This window comes from Haliotis cracherodii, unplaced genomic scaffold (assembly GCF_022045235.1).
Source record: "Haliotis cracherodii isolate W230 unplaced genomic scaffold, xgHalCrac1.p SCAF_2, whole genome shotgun sequence".
In the NCBI taxonomy this organism is placed as follows: domain Eukaryota; kingdom Metazoa; phylum Mollusca; class Gastropoda; order Lepetellida; family Haliotidae; genus Haliotis; species Haliotis cracherodii.
Window position 1 is genome coordinate 58,073,704 of NW_027266275.1, and position 15,773 is coordinate 58,089,476.

The 15,773-nt window shown below is 39.2% G+C and overlaps 1 protein-coding gene across 1 annotated transcript in view; it reads right to left on the reverse strand.

Moving 5' to 3' along the window:
* Window positions 1-730: 730 nt before the first annotated feature.
* Window positions 731-15,773, reverse strand: part of LOC139468281 (sphingosine-1-phosphate lyase 1-like) — a 37,215-nt gene continuing 22,172 nt past the window's right edge. Inside the window, exons 5-16 of the mRNA XM_071250151.1 lie at window positions 15,682-15,761; window positions 15,311-15,439; window positions 14,740-14,831; window positions 14,396-14,432; window positions 12,986-13,093; window positions 12,443-12,505; window positions 11,530-11,676; window positions 7,580-7,700; window positions 6,670-6,787; window positions 6,143-6,289; window positions 5,271-5,391; window positions 731-4,438 (exon numbers count right to left, since the gene is read on the reverse strand). Of these exons, the coding sequence (XP_071106252.1) occupies window positions 4,298-4,438; window positions 5,271-5,391; window positions 6,143-6,289; window positions 6,670-6,787; window positions 7,580-7,700; window positions 11,530-11,676; window positions 12,443-12,505; window positions 12,986-13,093; window positions 14,396-14,432; window positions 14,740-14,831; window positions 15,311-15,439; window positions 15,682-15,761 (1,304 nt within the window). The 3' untranslated portion in view covers window positions 731-4,297. The remainder of the gene's footprint in view (window positions 4,439-5,270; window positions 5,392-6,142; window positions 6,290-6,669; window positions 6,788-7,579; window positions 7,701-11,529; window positions 11,677-12,442; window positions 12,506-12,985; window positions 13,094-14,395; window positions 14,433-14,739; window positions 14,832-15,310; window positions 15,440-15,681; window positions 15,762-15,773) is intronic.

Here is a 15,773-nt window from a genome sequence, read left to right on the forward strand (position 1 = left end):
ATGTGGAAAACATATGTTGGTGGTACACATGCTTTGCCCATCATATAGCTGAGTGCGGCTTTAAACAACAAAAACACATGCTTTGCAAATCCTGTAATTGACCGAAATAAACACAATAGTTTACGAACCAGAAGTCAATTTCATTACGTGATTTTGATTGGACTGTGCATAGACTCGTTAGTCCAGCCAAAACATAACTCCATAATTCCAGACTAGTTCAGCAAGGGTGGAAACTGGTAAGTTAACTACCTTGTCTAGGGAAGATGAGTTTCGTGTGCCTTCGGAGTTGTCAAAAAGCAAGGGCTTACCACCAACAGTTGACAAACTTGTACCATATCAGCACTTCCAGTTCAGGCAAGTTAAAATAAAGACTGACATTTCACAATTCCACAAAATAGTCTACTTTAGGGATACAGGTCAGGTTCAATATTTACTGTCACTTGACAAACCCTTAACGTAGAATATGAAAAATGTGTAGTCTTCTCTGACAATAATAATCTGTTGTTTAACCTTGCAATCAGCAATATTACAGCTATATGAGGGCAGCCTTTAAATAATTTGAGTTTGGACCAGTCAATCCAGTGACTGATATAATGAGCAACAATCCACAGTCAGGTTATGATGACGTGCAATGAACAAAATCACAGAGCAGGAGAATGAACAATTCTAACAAAGGATATCCACAGGTGCTGGCAATAACAGAAAGTTTCAAATGACACGGACACATATATGATGATGGTGATTTATTCAACAAAAGCATGTTTCTGATGCTGTTATTCAGATTATCACAATCTGCCATCGACAGAGGTAGAACAATGAAAATACCCCTTGCTGCAAACATTTTTACAGACAAGGTCACAACAGCCTCGTTTGGAAGTACAGCCATCACAATAGCAGGGCTCGATTTAAGGAACTTGCTATTATTTGCACCAGGTGCATGTTGACATGAAAACCTAGTTGCACCAGACAAAATCAGGTTGCACCCTGGTCCCATAAGTTACTCAAAGTTTATACATATGCCGTCTGGTGCAAGTGTCAGTAAATTAATGATGCAATGCTATAAATGTTATAGGCACATATGTACATAATCTTATAGTGTCCATAGTTTGATGACATCAAACCCAAGAAAGCATGAAAACTTACACATAACACAGGGATTAGTAATATAGTACTGTAAATAAAGCTAGGGGTAGGGTGTTCAAAGATTGAAGCTGTATGAACAATTAAGGGTTAGTCCCACAATAATTTTTTGACATGCACTTGTTGCAAGTAGACAAATATTAGACTGCATATTTCAATAATAGGTTGAACTGGTGCATGTTTTATATAGCTAAATCGAGACCTGAATAGATCCCTACTGGCCTTCACCACATCTACTACATCAGTTTCACACCAACAACATTAATATCACAAGCTCTCACTACCACACACATCTTCACCATACCTTCTATTCACCCTCAACATGTATATTCTATAAAACTGCATATGACTGTTATCAGAGGGATAATGGCATCTGATGACGATGCCACCAAACTGAGGGATGGCTGTGCCTGGTGCCTGGAAATACTGTACTGATACTTTTTGCCGACACATTTCAGGGATGATGGCTGCGGTTGATCTTGCTACCAAACTGGCTGTACTCTGCCTGTAGACTGCAACTATTCTTCTATAGAATTTGTAATGCCTATATATGCAGCTAATTTCTGCCGTCTCCATATTCTATAGTATAAATCTAGTACAATCTGATATTACAGAATCAATGTCCTTAAATATATTTTATCGCTATATATATGTGGACTGAGAAAAACATCTGTTAATCTCCATGGTTTCATCCCTGATGACTCAGTTGACATAAGTCCACAGGACCAACAGTTTATATACATAAACTACATTAGCACTTCCCATATTATATATAGAAACTACATTAGCACTTCCCATATACATATTTGTTCAGTCAGAAGTTAAGAAAGCCTAAAACATACACACGTGGTTAAAAACAAGCTACAATAGATAACACCCATTAGGCTTGGGGATGCACGAAGCAAACAAGTATTTGTGGCTCAATACAAAATCTTAAGATAGTATAGACATGATAAATTGAAATGCCAAATCCAGCCAGATCTAGTCTTAATCACTATGAAATACATCTATCGCCATACTTAGATGATTTGTACTAAAGAATGTCACAAGATAATTGTGATTTAAGGAAATTAAACCTGAAAACATACCATAACTTCAGTAAGGCCTTCTTATATTTATTACATAGTTTACTTATTATATTTCTGGGGCCACAGGGTTCGTTGTTGAAATAAGAATCATAATAAAATCTTTAGAACAAATATAGTTGGATGATAAAAATAAATGAAAGCTAAAGTTCTTTGTTCTCCATTAGACCTAGTTTTAATTTTTTTCAATTACAATGGTTACTACTCATGCAAAAAAAATCCACTCATATATTTCACATTTGTGAATTGTTCAGTGAATCTGTAAACCAAGTAGATCAAAACGTACTAAAGAAAAACTCCCCCAAACACACACATATAAGAAAAAAGAGGGATTCTGTGGTCCTAGATTTTTAATGTTGTTATTTATGGTTATCAAGCATTTTAACCTATGTATTCCCTAAAACATGAATGTGTAACATTAGGTTTATCACCCAGGATTTTCAGGCGTAATTTCAAACACTGCAATGATACCAGTTCTCATCTGTGTGCATACATCATAAACGCTGTACAATATGGCACGTGACAATTGTATAGACCTGATATACAGACAGTGGTTATAGTCACGAGAGATCAGATTATCCACTATCAGTTTAGCATCAACCCAGGAAGACGTTAAATGATACCTTAGACATGAAGAGTATGGACACTTATAACTTTCTGATATGTACTACACTATATTTCCTGTGTGGATAAACATAGTTATAACAGTGATTAACAAATGTGTCGTAAATGTTTTACTGGTAAATTAGTGAGAGTTATCAATATTTAGATGGTAATACTCCCTGCTGTCAGGGTCTGGTCTGTGACATATTCGTAAGTCATAGTTCATCAATGACATGAACACGCATTACTGACACATTTCCTATGATTGTTTTTGTTTGTTTGTTTTGTTGTTTTTTGGGTGTTATTTTGTTTGTTTTTTTTGGTTTTTTTTGGGGGGGAGCACTTTAAAACTGTCATATTTAATCTCTGCATATCAATAATTTAAAAGTAAACTTTCTTTTGACTGTTACACAGTTACTAATAATATTTTACCTTGCGCGCGTTGCAAGCCACGGATCGCTTAGAGAAAGCAAATTAATCGCTCATCTCGGGGTCTGCAACAGTTCGAAGCCCTTGCGCACTCTTTCTAAATGGCAATTGTTTCGCTTGCAAGCAGCTGAAAGTTAACGCACCGTTGTATGGCAAATCGCTGTATATCGCTTGGTAACGCTGTACATGCACTTTGCAACGCACCCCTTATTTAAGTGTTTCAGCTATGACAAGACTTGCTGATATCTAATTAACAAATTGGTAAGGAGAAGGCTGTCCTTATGTAATGTTTTAAATGTAAAAGTTTTTAAAAAAAGTATTCAGCTAAAAATGTGTACAGTATTTATTTTAAATGCTTTTAAAGGAATAATTCTTCAAAGTCTGCACTTACAGATGAAATTCCTATACACTGATAAACCTTACTTGTACAGAAAATATGTTGCCTCGCCCAACACCAACTAGAAACAGTTTCCCTCTCGTATAGTAAAACATACAATATATAAAGAACTATAAGCATTTGTTCAAATGTGTATACATATATAAATAGTATGAACATATTTGTTGACTATGTACACATTGCATTGTTGGACAAACTCGTAAAAAGTTCATTATATTAAAATGTTGTATGTAAAGGCCATATCCTAATCTTAAACAAATAAGCTGAGATTAAAACTGTGAAAGGAAATTTCTAATTTATGTGTAAACAGCTGGTCACTTTTCTAATTTCAGAAAGAAATACTAACAAAAAGATAACCTAATGGATCAACATTTTGAGTAAATAAATATGCATTTGACTTATTATTTGAATAGTCATAAAACATGTGATAAATAATAAAGGTAGATATTGTTTAACAGTACAAGAAACTGAAACAAACTACATGTATCAATCAGAGAGTAGAGGGAAATGCAATTTAACAAAGCATGAGTGAATCGAGAACATAACCAACTGCAGAGGCAGTAATCCGACTGCAAGATAACTGAGTGTATGGTCGATGTCAGACGTGGAAGGGAGGTACTGTCACTGTTGATTCATTCTCGGGTCAGTTTCCATTGGGGATACTATGTCCATTGGCAGACACTGAGGTGAGGGATGTGTCGTAACACAGTTCCAGGTATGTCCGTGTCAACTCAGACACGAGGGTGCGATCGGGGATGCTCTGAGCCATGCCATATATGACAGCCTGTGAAACAGAATAAATGTATGAATCAATAGCTAAAGAGATATTATCAACAAAAATTAATTAAGTATAAATGCATATCTCCTAATGCAGGTCACGGCCTCGACAGTGGAGTCTAATATGCAGAATGGACAAAACTGTTTTCTTTGAGTCCATATTACAGCTAGACTGCCTGTCTAACTGGTGCAGGCCCTCAGACTTTGTCTAATCAACATGATCAAGTTTTAATGATAAATGCATTAATAATTGTTGAGAAAGAGTAAGCATAATAGTTTTAGTGTCATTTTTCTCAAGACATTGACTTTTGACCTGCTCATAGCATGTGATTTAAGTATTGCCTAGATCCACATAAAGTTCTTGGTAGGATATCCTCTACTGTCAAAAATCGAACACCATATTCAAGAGAAAATATGATACAACTACATTTCACAATTGTTACAAAGGTGACCTTATCCTTTGACATAAATGCAGTAGGCATATGATCTGGTAGGATTTACTAAAAAGAATGTAACCATAAATATAATTTCATGACTGAAGAGATAACCATGCCTCAGAAACTGACATAGATATAACCATGTTTCTTAAAAAACCTGAATTTTGAGTTTGATCATTGATTAATCTAAACCCAATCATTTTCAAAATGAAAGCCATTCTTAGAGAAGGTCCAAATCAAATTTAATGAAAAATGTGCAAATACTTTTTGAGTAGGTGTAAACCATAAAGTTTTTTAAAAATTACTCTTATATGTAAATAACGTATGAGAAATATCTCTATCCCTATCCAACTTAATGTAGTTATTAGCATAGTGTATGGTTGTTCTGATGGAAGTACTTACGGCGCCTCCAGTTTGGGCATTTGGGTCTTTCATAATCTCGGCTGTCATAGTGCGCACATCATTCACGAAGCTGTCAATCACTCCATCCTTGGTGTGCAGCAAAGTCACACAAATGTGCACGCTAGAACGTAAAGAGCGATCCCATTAACATTACAACCAAGAGAAGGCTTTTTTTCTTTCCCAAAACTCAACTGATGAAGATGAGAAAAGGAAACTATTTATGGCAAACACATTCCAGAATTTTCGTTTATTCCTTTTTCAAATTTTGAATTGAGAACTTCGACAATATATTTTCCCAAGAATAGTTTGGAATGGAAGCCGCAATTTTGAAACTAGTGCCATAAAGCTAAAGAAAGCTGCTATTAATGTTGGTCAAAAGTTTGTGGAAGTTTGTACTGATGTGATGTGTAATGGAATGTCCTGAAATCTTTGTGCAGCAGTAGCATGTAAAGGATCTGATTTTAATCAGATTGAAAATATCCCAGTCAACCTCCAACCCCATCTCATCCCAACTCCCCGAATCTCACTCCCTAAATAATGTCAATGTATTGTTTCTAACATACCAGACAATCCAGATTCAGCTTAAACATGGCATGATGCCCAATTCAGTCCATCTTGATGTTATATACTTTGAGAAATTAAATATGCATTGTCTCTGTGTAGGAAACAATCAAACCGTAAATGGAAAAACATAAAATTCAAGTTGGCTGATAGCTGACAGCCATCATTTCTATAGATCCTATGACTAAGAGTGTAAGGTTCCATTGGATAACTGCACACTGATCGACAAACTGGATATATTCAGGATCATAGTGAACCTGCTAATTCAAAAATGAAACAGAAACATATGAGTAACTTCAGTAATATGTCACCTGGGAGGATACTGTAGAGGGTTGAGCGTCCAGCCCTTGGATGCCAGTGCATCAGACAGTCTGTAGATGTTGAACTTATCTGATCCAAATGCTATCACAGACACATCAGGTTTCCCAATCAACTTGAGTCCATCGATATTTTGCAACCTGATACAGACAAATAAATATATTTTAGCTGCTTTGAACAATATTTCAATTATATCAGAGTATCAGCCTAATGTGGACAACCAAAAGTGATGCAGCTGTTAGATTCTCACCATGCAAGCTCGGGTATGGTGCTGTATATATCAATCAAGATTGGCAAAGAACCACACCTTTGGCAAAAAAAGATGATCATTTAGGTACTTATCCAATGTTGAGTAGTATACTAAGAATCAGGTAAGCCAGGTAAATCTAGGATTGGAAACCTATAATCAAAGGATTCTGGTCCAACTTAGTGATACAAGAGCAGAGCAAGACTTGGAACTTTAACTAGACTCATTTAACATTTAATGCTTTTATTATGCTAAGGCTAAAGTAGGACCTACTTTTCCTCCAGATATCTGGTGGCATTGATGATCTTCCTGGTGGAGTCTACATATCCATCTTCTCCTATGTACATCATAGTCGCCCAGCAAGCTGCAATTATGGCTCCTGCTCTGCTGCCTGTGAGTAATAATACCAATCAAGTATTTGGAAACGCTTTGGAACACATACTAATTTGACTAATTAGTTTGAAGTTGTATCGTTTTAATTAAGAAAAATAAATTGACGAAGGAAATTCAATTTAAACTCGTTTAAATGCTCTGGTCAACTGATTCTATAAACAAACAAAACAACATTGTAGAGAACTCATTGTATTTTCTTGGGCATGAGTCCACAAGCACCAGTTCAGTTAATATATTCACATGGTTCATTGAATGAGCAACAACAAGCAGAGGAACAAAACCAGGGTTAGAGTGAGGGAGTTGAAACAGACATTTTGAACAGTATTTCAGGTATACAAGTGCTGGTAAAAAAGTTCTAAGTCTGACTAACTTTCAACTTTGGGTCATAACAAAGTGAATTATTCAATGTTGTACATTGTTCGAGTGGTTCTTCGCAAGTGTATTTGGTCTGTTCAGGCCGTTTGTATATTAGTGACAGCCAGGTTAACGTGAGGGGGTTCCAAATGGACATGGAAATGGAAAAGAACTAGTACAGAGCAGTCATCAAGTTTCTGACTTTAGACATGTTAGAGAAAAGTACCCCTTAAGAAAATTCACGACCGCATGTCCCAAGAGTATGGGGATAAGTGCCCTAGCTATTATACTGTTAAACGTTGGCCAGCTATGTTTAAGGCTGGGAGAACAAGCCTTGATGATACCCTAGGTCTGGACGTCCCTCAACTTCCCTCAATGAAAATTCAATCAAGGAGATTCTGATCTGAACAGAGATCTGATTACTCAACACACATACCCATGAGAGTTGGTGATGCGTAGATGCCACCAGGCCAGTCTGGCTGGTTGAAGAACTGGAAGCTGCGGTATTTCTTTTCTCTGTACAAAATCACTGAGGAACCCTTGGGGGCATAGCCATACTGAAATAACATACATGACACTGTCACTAACAGAATGAAATAAGGCTGAGAAATATTCACACACTGAAATAATTATGGTTAATTAAAGCAAGAGTTGATCAAATATGTTTGTTCTATCTGAAATAAAGATCATATATAATGATATTCTTACCATTGGCTAAGGATAAAAATTGTAAATTTAATGCTACATTGTATATTTACATACTTATTCTATCTCACACTTTGCATTTCTTCCTTCTGCTTTCGATCCTTATGTGGAAACACGCCTGAACAAAGTTTCCAGCTACTAAAAACATTTTTCCTGAACACATCCCAGCATCACCATGGACACCTACCCATCAATTTGGTCACGCACTGTAATCTGGTGTGACTTTACAGGACATGATCACTTGACTACCCCTGCCACCTCACCTCATTATCCAAGATCAGGGGTAGAATAGGTCTTCAGCAACCCAAGCTTGCTATAAAAGGCATCTATGCTTGTCGTAAGAGCAATCTCATTAAAATCAGATCTAAGTTGTCACTGCCGCTAACAAAGATCTGAGGACATCCCATTACGGGTCACATCAGAACGACCTTTCACTAACTTTGACCGACCACTGAAATGACCAACAAGAAGTCAACATCAGCCAATTAGAAAGCAGCTTTTTTAATCTTTACGGGACGAGTTTCAACCTGGCAACTTCCATTTCAGACTACGCTTGAAAAATATGTTGACACAGTCCTCGATTAAAATTCGAACATTACGGATTGTCTAATATATGGTTGAGATTGTATTGCAGTACTTCCCACATACTGTGCAACGCCTCCTCCGTTCAAATGTTTATCCCACGGAAGCATGAGATAGACGATAATTTTGACAGTTCAGTCGTTGTAACTGTCATTCGGAATACCCCGTGTTAACGTTTTCGAGGTTGCATGATTAGAAAACACATTCCGACTGTCACTTTCATGATCTGGTAAGCGAAGCTTTGATTAGTCTGATGAAAGGTCGTTCTGAAGTGTTGAAGACCAGAGTCTCTACAGCTGAGGTAGCTCACCCTCCACTGGGTACTCAGTCTCGGAACCCGAATAATAATGACTCGAGTCTCAAGTGGATTGGATGTCAGAGGCGGAGGCAATGTCACAGCAAAACCAAAAGGAGACTTCCTTGTGGCTGCCGTTGAAAGTGGGATGAAGAGTTTCTTGCAGGCAAGTAATGTGGTCATGCAGCCTCGAGGTAGATACGGGGCATTCCTTTTGGCCAAAAGGAAGCGACCAATAGCAGTCAAAGAATGACCCTTGGTAGAATGCTGGTCGGGGGAAAAGTGTAGGCGTGGAGTGTTGTTACCCCATGCCTGAGGATCTGAGTTGGGAGAGATGAACCATGGTAATTGAGTGTTGAACCTGGTTGCGAGGTTGCAATGTCTGGGGTTGGGTAAAGTTGGCAGATCCACCTAAAAATCATCAGGTGGAGACGCCATTCTATCAGAGAGGGTTGGTTTGGTCAGAACAGGGAGTCGGCTATGACATTGTTGATCCTGGCAATGTGCCTCACTTGGGCCTGAACATTCAGGGAGTCAATCAATTGGAAGAATTTGATCATCAGTGACAGGAACAACATCAGTTTGGTGGAGCCCTTCTTGTTGATATACCAGATGACTGATAGTTTGCCCAACTGGCTCATGAGGTGTGATGCACGAAGGACCTCTGCCCAGTGGAACACTGCCAGAATGGCTGCCTTGAATTTGAGTTTGACATGGAGTCGCTTTTCTTCGATAGACCTGCACCCTGCCACCTGTAGATCGTGGAAGTGCACACCCCAGCCCATAGTCGATGCATTGACTCCGGTGCAAACATTTGAAATCACTAACCATGACTGAAGATGCCGATGCAGTGCGATCGGTAGGAAGATTGGGATCTGGCAATTGTTGCTCTGGAGGTAGGGCTTCAGGTAGCACTAGATCAGTCAAAGTTGAAGTTGACCTCTCTATGTAAGCACATATATGCTGATGTCAGAAGACCTAGCAGCTGTTGCCATTGGTGTAGAGGTAGGGGCTGTCTGAGTGCCAGCAGCCCAACCTGTTGTATCTTCGACCACCTGTCCGGGGGAACGAACATCATGCCCAGTTTGGTGTCGAATAGAGCCCTGAAGAACTGGACACATTGTTGTGCGTGTTGTCTCAGACTTTGCAACATGCAAACCTAGCTGATGAAGAAGGTGCTATGTAAACTCCAGATGTTGCTCGAGGATGTCTGAATCTGCCTAGACCTGAATGCAATCGTCAATTTAAGGCTCAAAGACACCTTCCATTGGTAATGATGGCCATGGAAAAGGAACCTGAGGGAAGAGCAGTGTTCATGATGGATGGGTATGTGTAGGTATGAGTCTTGAAGGTCAAGGATGGATGATCATTCAAAGGAGCGAGATAAACGCCATGCGAAAATGTGGTGTATCATCAAGATACAATGCACTGAATGTCTTCATGTTGAAGATCATCCAGAGCTTGATGCTGTCTTTCTTCGGGACCGGGAAGATTGGCGAGTAAAATAACAGGGTATCTGGGTCTTGACCTCAACAATCTATAGAATGTTTGGAAATCAACGTCCCGTATGTTCTTGTAGAGCTGAAAGCTGGCCAGCCGAATGCTCTTGCTGATTGGGGTGTGGCTGTTGAAGGAGATCCTATCAATGGCAGCCTGTATCCATTCCGTAGGAGGAGCGTGACGAAGGTGTCTGCCAGGATTGAACAATTCTCTGAAAAACGGTTCTTCTGTCTGCAGGAGTCTCTACGATTGGTTCGACTAGGGGCAGAAGTTCCCAGTCAACCCATAGCTAATGTGAGTCACTTAGAGGGTGAGTGGCATGGCTTGGCTGACTCACCAACGTCCTTTGAAGCAGTGAAGGAGATGGCACACCTGGTGGAAGACTTGAACCCACGTAGAGCAAAGATCCCAAGTAGGTTGATCTTAGACTCTTAGAGGGAGCATGCCAATCCTTGTCTGAGTTGTGAGATCGATCCTGGCTCTGCGGTTACTTAGTAGAAGTAGTAGACGAACTAGGGCAATCGCCCCATGATGAAGTAGAAACCAGTACCGACAACTTGGGAGCAACTGTGTACCGAGATGAAGCAGTCAGTGGAACATCACCTGACAAGCGACTGGCAGCTGATGGCCATTGACCGCTGGGAAGATCGACAGCAGGGGCTGTTGAAGCTGGCTAAGACGAGCCATCCTTAGAGAGGACAATGCGGATTTCCAAGGCTGCTGGTCGCTCCAACGTAGATGTAGAAACAGGCACACTGGGGACAGACATCTGGGTTGACTTGGCAGGAACATTGTCAGTGAGGAAGCTGTCCGAAACACCATCATCTTCCACCAACATGGAGGGTATGGTAGACACCGGAGGTGGTTTCATGATGGACCTGGTGGAGGGGACAGCTGGCTTGGTGTCACATTTGGGCTTCTTAGCAGAGAAAGGCGCATGTACAACATCCCTGGACTTCAACCGGCGGTCAACATCACGTTTATGGAATTTGCATAAGTTGCATGGCTTCTTCCAAGAGGTGGGAACTCTGAAAACATCATTCTGTACCAATCCTCACCTTTTCAAGTTTGCTGGTATGTGTTCAGCTGGAAACTTTGTTCAAGCACTTTTCACAGTGTGAGATAGGATAAGTGTAACAATTTGGGTTTGTTATAACTACCTTATTGCTAAACCAATGTTGTAAGTATCACCAATGGAGCTAATGTTTCACAAATATTCATTGTGTTTATGTGCCTAAACCTTTCTGAATTTGATAATCATAGTGATGATATTTAGACAACACTACAGACACTTGAGGACCTACCTTGTGAGTGTCTGCAGATATACTGGTAACCCCAGGAACACGGAAGTCAAATGGAGCCAGTGGGAAGCCTGCTTTCCCCATGAAGGGGATCAAGAAGCCACCAAGGCAACTGTCTACATGAACAGGAATGTTGTAGTACTTTCCCAGCTGTCAACAAGCAATAATTATCAATCAATATTAGAAATTAAGAAGCAAAAGTAATATCTTTCAGTGGTTGCCAAACTTGAAAGACGAAAGAAAACCCCAAAGAGCCTAGGAATCCCATAATTTCTAATACTGAATATTGGTGAATATGAGAGTGACTGCCTAGTTACACATTTTACATAAAACATCTATGTATATACAGAAATAAAAACATAAACACATAATAAACAGGGCTTATGCATACAGCACCTTTTAGAGTCGACCTTATTACATCCTTGTATGTAGCTACATAACTCTAAAATGACTTCATGAATTAGCTATTCCTTTAGCCAAGGAAAAGGGCAATTAATCCCTTAACATGTACAAGGTGTGACAATGATTTTAACCTTTTTGTGAAGTATTTGAATTTCCCTGTTTAGACATTATATAATCTGTCTGGACAGACAAAATGGGTTTGCTGAACCATTCAGATTTCTATAATAAAATGTCAAAGAGTACATCATTATTTTGTCTGGCACTGTGCAGCAGTACTAAGACCATAGCTTTTAACTATCATTTATAAATGCAGGCAAGTTCTTGTAGTGATCATCAGTGCAAGATTTGTGATGAAAGGTATCACTTGAAATAGTGTTGAACATGCTTCTCTACAACCCATGAGCCATACATGTTAGAAAAGGGACATCACCAGTGATGTCAGAAATGTTATGTCCCTTTGAAAATAATGTTCCTTCTCTCTTCTGGTAATACATTACTCGTGACATAAACTTACAGCAGCAATTTCCTCCACTGGATCGATCACTCCATGAGGAAATCCAGGGGCTGATGCAACAAGCTGAAATACACAGCATATTTAAAACAGACATCAACAAATAAATCTTCATGAATACTTCATGAGTTTGAAACACTACGTTCCTCCATTACCCTTGAATACATATGCTCAGCTTCCTAGATAAAATATACATCTCTCGTCTACCAAAGATGACAAACGTTTTATTTATTATGTATGTTGTAACTTAACACATAATAAACTATAAACTATTTCTTTACTTAATGGAAACCCCTTTTAGAATAGGTCCCAAGTACATCATGACTGGTTGTAAGAGGCAACTGTAATACTTGGATTGATTAGTGAGTCATGCTCAAACAGCTTGGAACGATGCTCATGATTCCAGTCACTTGTTTGTCTTGTCATGACTCTGTTACTGACAGGCATGCATCAAAAAGACAGTATATAGCTGACTGGCATTAAAAAGCTTTCACTGAATTATTTTTCTATGCTGTATCGGATCTGTTACAGGAGTACAGCACTCACCATCACAGTGTTCCTGCTGATGGCTCTCCTCATGGCTTTGACATTGGCCTTCTTGGTCTCTGGGTCCACGGGAATGTGTGTGATCTTCATGTGGAGAAGATGGGCAGCCTACGAACAGACATTAAGTCATCATGATCATAACACAATGCATCTTTGTCCCAGATCTGTTCCATAAACTATCCTAATTCAATATATCAACTTAAATCATGGATCCTTTGTCTTTGACCACTGAATTGTTAGTTAAACAGCACTTGGCAAAGACGGAGCTTCATTTGTTCCCTTATCATTTACCTTGAAGATAGAACAATTTTATGAAAAAATATGTGTCATAGCATGGATTCAAACCTGGTAAATCTGCACTAAAGGCTAACAAATTATTAATCAGGGATATGCTTGCTCATAAATAATAGGCCCATCAACATTGGCAAGTAATGTTTAGTTGATTGATATATGTGCTTGAGTTCAATGGTTCTATATGAATTGTATACTTGCCCTGGGACATAAATTTCCTAACCAGGGTTGTCAAAGAGTGAGACACACATGCAAGAGGAACAGGAAACACATATTCATGTGCATGAAACAGGAGCAACTCACAGTGTTCTCGCAGTGAAGTTTTCTTGAATATCCTTTCAAATATGGTTAAAAAAAATGTAAAACATATTAGATGCTATATTTCTTTGAATGATTATTGGCCATGGTTCACATAGATTAGACTACTTGGACCCATTGTTTAATCGCTTCACACCTTGGGGTTTAACTGACCATTTGAAAAATTTAAAATCAGATCCAAGTCTGAACCATGGTCAACATTCTGTTAAAGAACTGTAGCACCTAAAATGTTAAGCATTGTTTTCATAACCATATTATGAGTGGAGTGGTCTAACCTATACACAGACCTTGATGCACCAAAGTCACTTAGTGGAAAAGTGAGTGAGTTGGGTTTAACGCCGCTTTTAACAGTATTCCAGTTATATCGCAGCTTAATGTGGGAAGACAGCCCGAAGTGATGTAGGTCTCAGACGTTTACGACTTCGGTGAAACCCACGAGCACAGGTATGGTGCTGATAAACCTAGAAACATAATTTGGGCGAACCGGGATTCGAACCCACAATCATAGATTTCTGGCGTGCCCATGGGACGCAACTCTGCACACGGGGCCTTAGACGACTGGGCCACCCGTGCCCCCCTTAATGGAATAAGATCATGTCATAATAATACTAAAGCCAGAACTAAAACAGTGCTTTTAGTTCATACTCTTTTGCATATATGTTTTGGTTAGGTGTGTGAAATAACTTACCGAGCAGATATATTGGTGGTTGTTAATGGGCCATGAATGATTCAAGACCATCCACTATATTGATAAAACATGCTTTGTTTCACTGTCTTCACTGATATTTAACATAAACTCACCTTATCAAAAGCTGCATGAGCTGTGACAGGTACAATGCTGAAAAGAAGATAAAAGAATGTGAATCCTGTTCCATAAACATTCAAAATGTCAAACTCTCCTCAACAGTAAATATGCAGCCACCGATAACAGAAACACTCTAACATTACCTGAGACTTTAGCAATGTTCCTTACACATATATCACTGATCATCTGATTTTGCATTACAAATGAAATTCATTAATTTAAGGAAACCACCTACATCAATGAAAGATTCTGACAATGCAGAACAAATAGCTATAAAGATGCATCAGTGGTTAGGAGTCATGTATACACAGGATACAAAGCCCATGGTGGCACTACATACATCTCTGCAAACTTGATCCCTCGCTCCTCCCTGGCCTGGTTCCTATAAGCCAAGCACACCAGCAGGATGCTCTCTGTCCCACCGCAGCTCATCTGTAGTCACAGCACAATGTTAGTGTCAATACAAATGTGAGTGAATATTGTTCTGCGCCCAGTCAGTAATATTCCTTCTGTATCACGGCAGCCTCCATATAATCATGACTGGGCCAGACAAACCAGTAGTTGACATAATAAGCAACTATTCTGCTAAACATCTTGACAATCTTGTGATAGTGAGTTTGACTTAATGCTGCATTGAACAGTACTTCAGTTACAGCATGGTGTGTCAGTTTGTTGTCCGAGGCTAAAAAGGTGATTCATGTAGTGGACATTTAGTACTTTGGTGAAATTCATGAGCACATTCGTACAGCTGTAAGACCAAATATCATCATTACGACCCATTCAAACCCAGGATTCTGATATGGCCAAGGGACATATCTCTGCACAGTGCATTGCAGAGCCTAATACCACTGGGACACCTTCACCCGTGAAAAGCTCATGATAAGAATCACTACACAGAGATAGTAACTCACTGTTCCACAAGACTGAGGGCCGCCATTGAACATGGAACAGGTCATCCTGACTACCTCTGCTTCCATCTTTCTCACATCTGGGAAGACCTCGGGATGCAGTGGGTTGGTCCATGCAAACATACTGTAGGCCTGCATTAGAAACATACAATCTACAGGGATCACCATAAGGAAACACTGGTGAAAGATTACATTCCATACTGCAAAGAATGGGACCATTTCATACAATACAAACGTCCATAACCTGACCAACCTATCTAAAATAGTTGTCTCTTATGACAGGCATACTTTACATGCTGGTAGTTTATGGATAATGCTTAATAATTCAACTATTATGAACAAGATAAATTTAAATTTGTTTCCATTTTCCCCACCTTGATCATGACTTCTGTGAGCACAGGATCACCACTGTAGACTGCACCAGACACCATGCCCTTCTCCCACGGGATCTTAGCTGTTGGTCAAA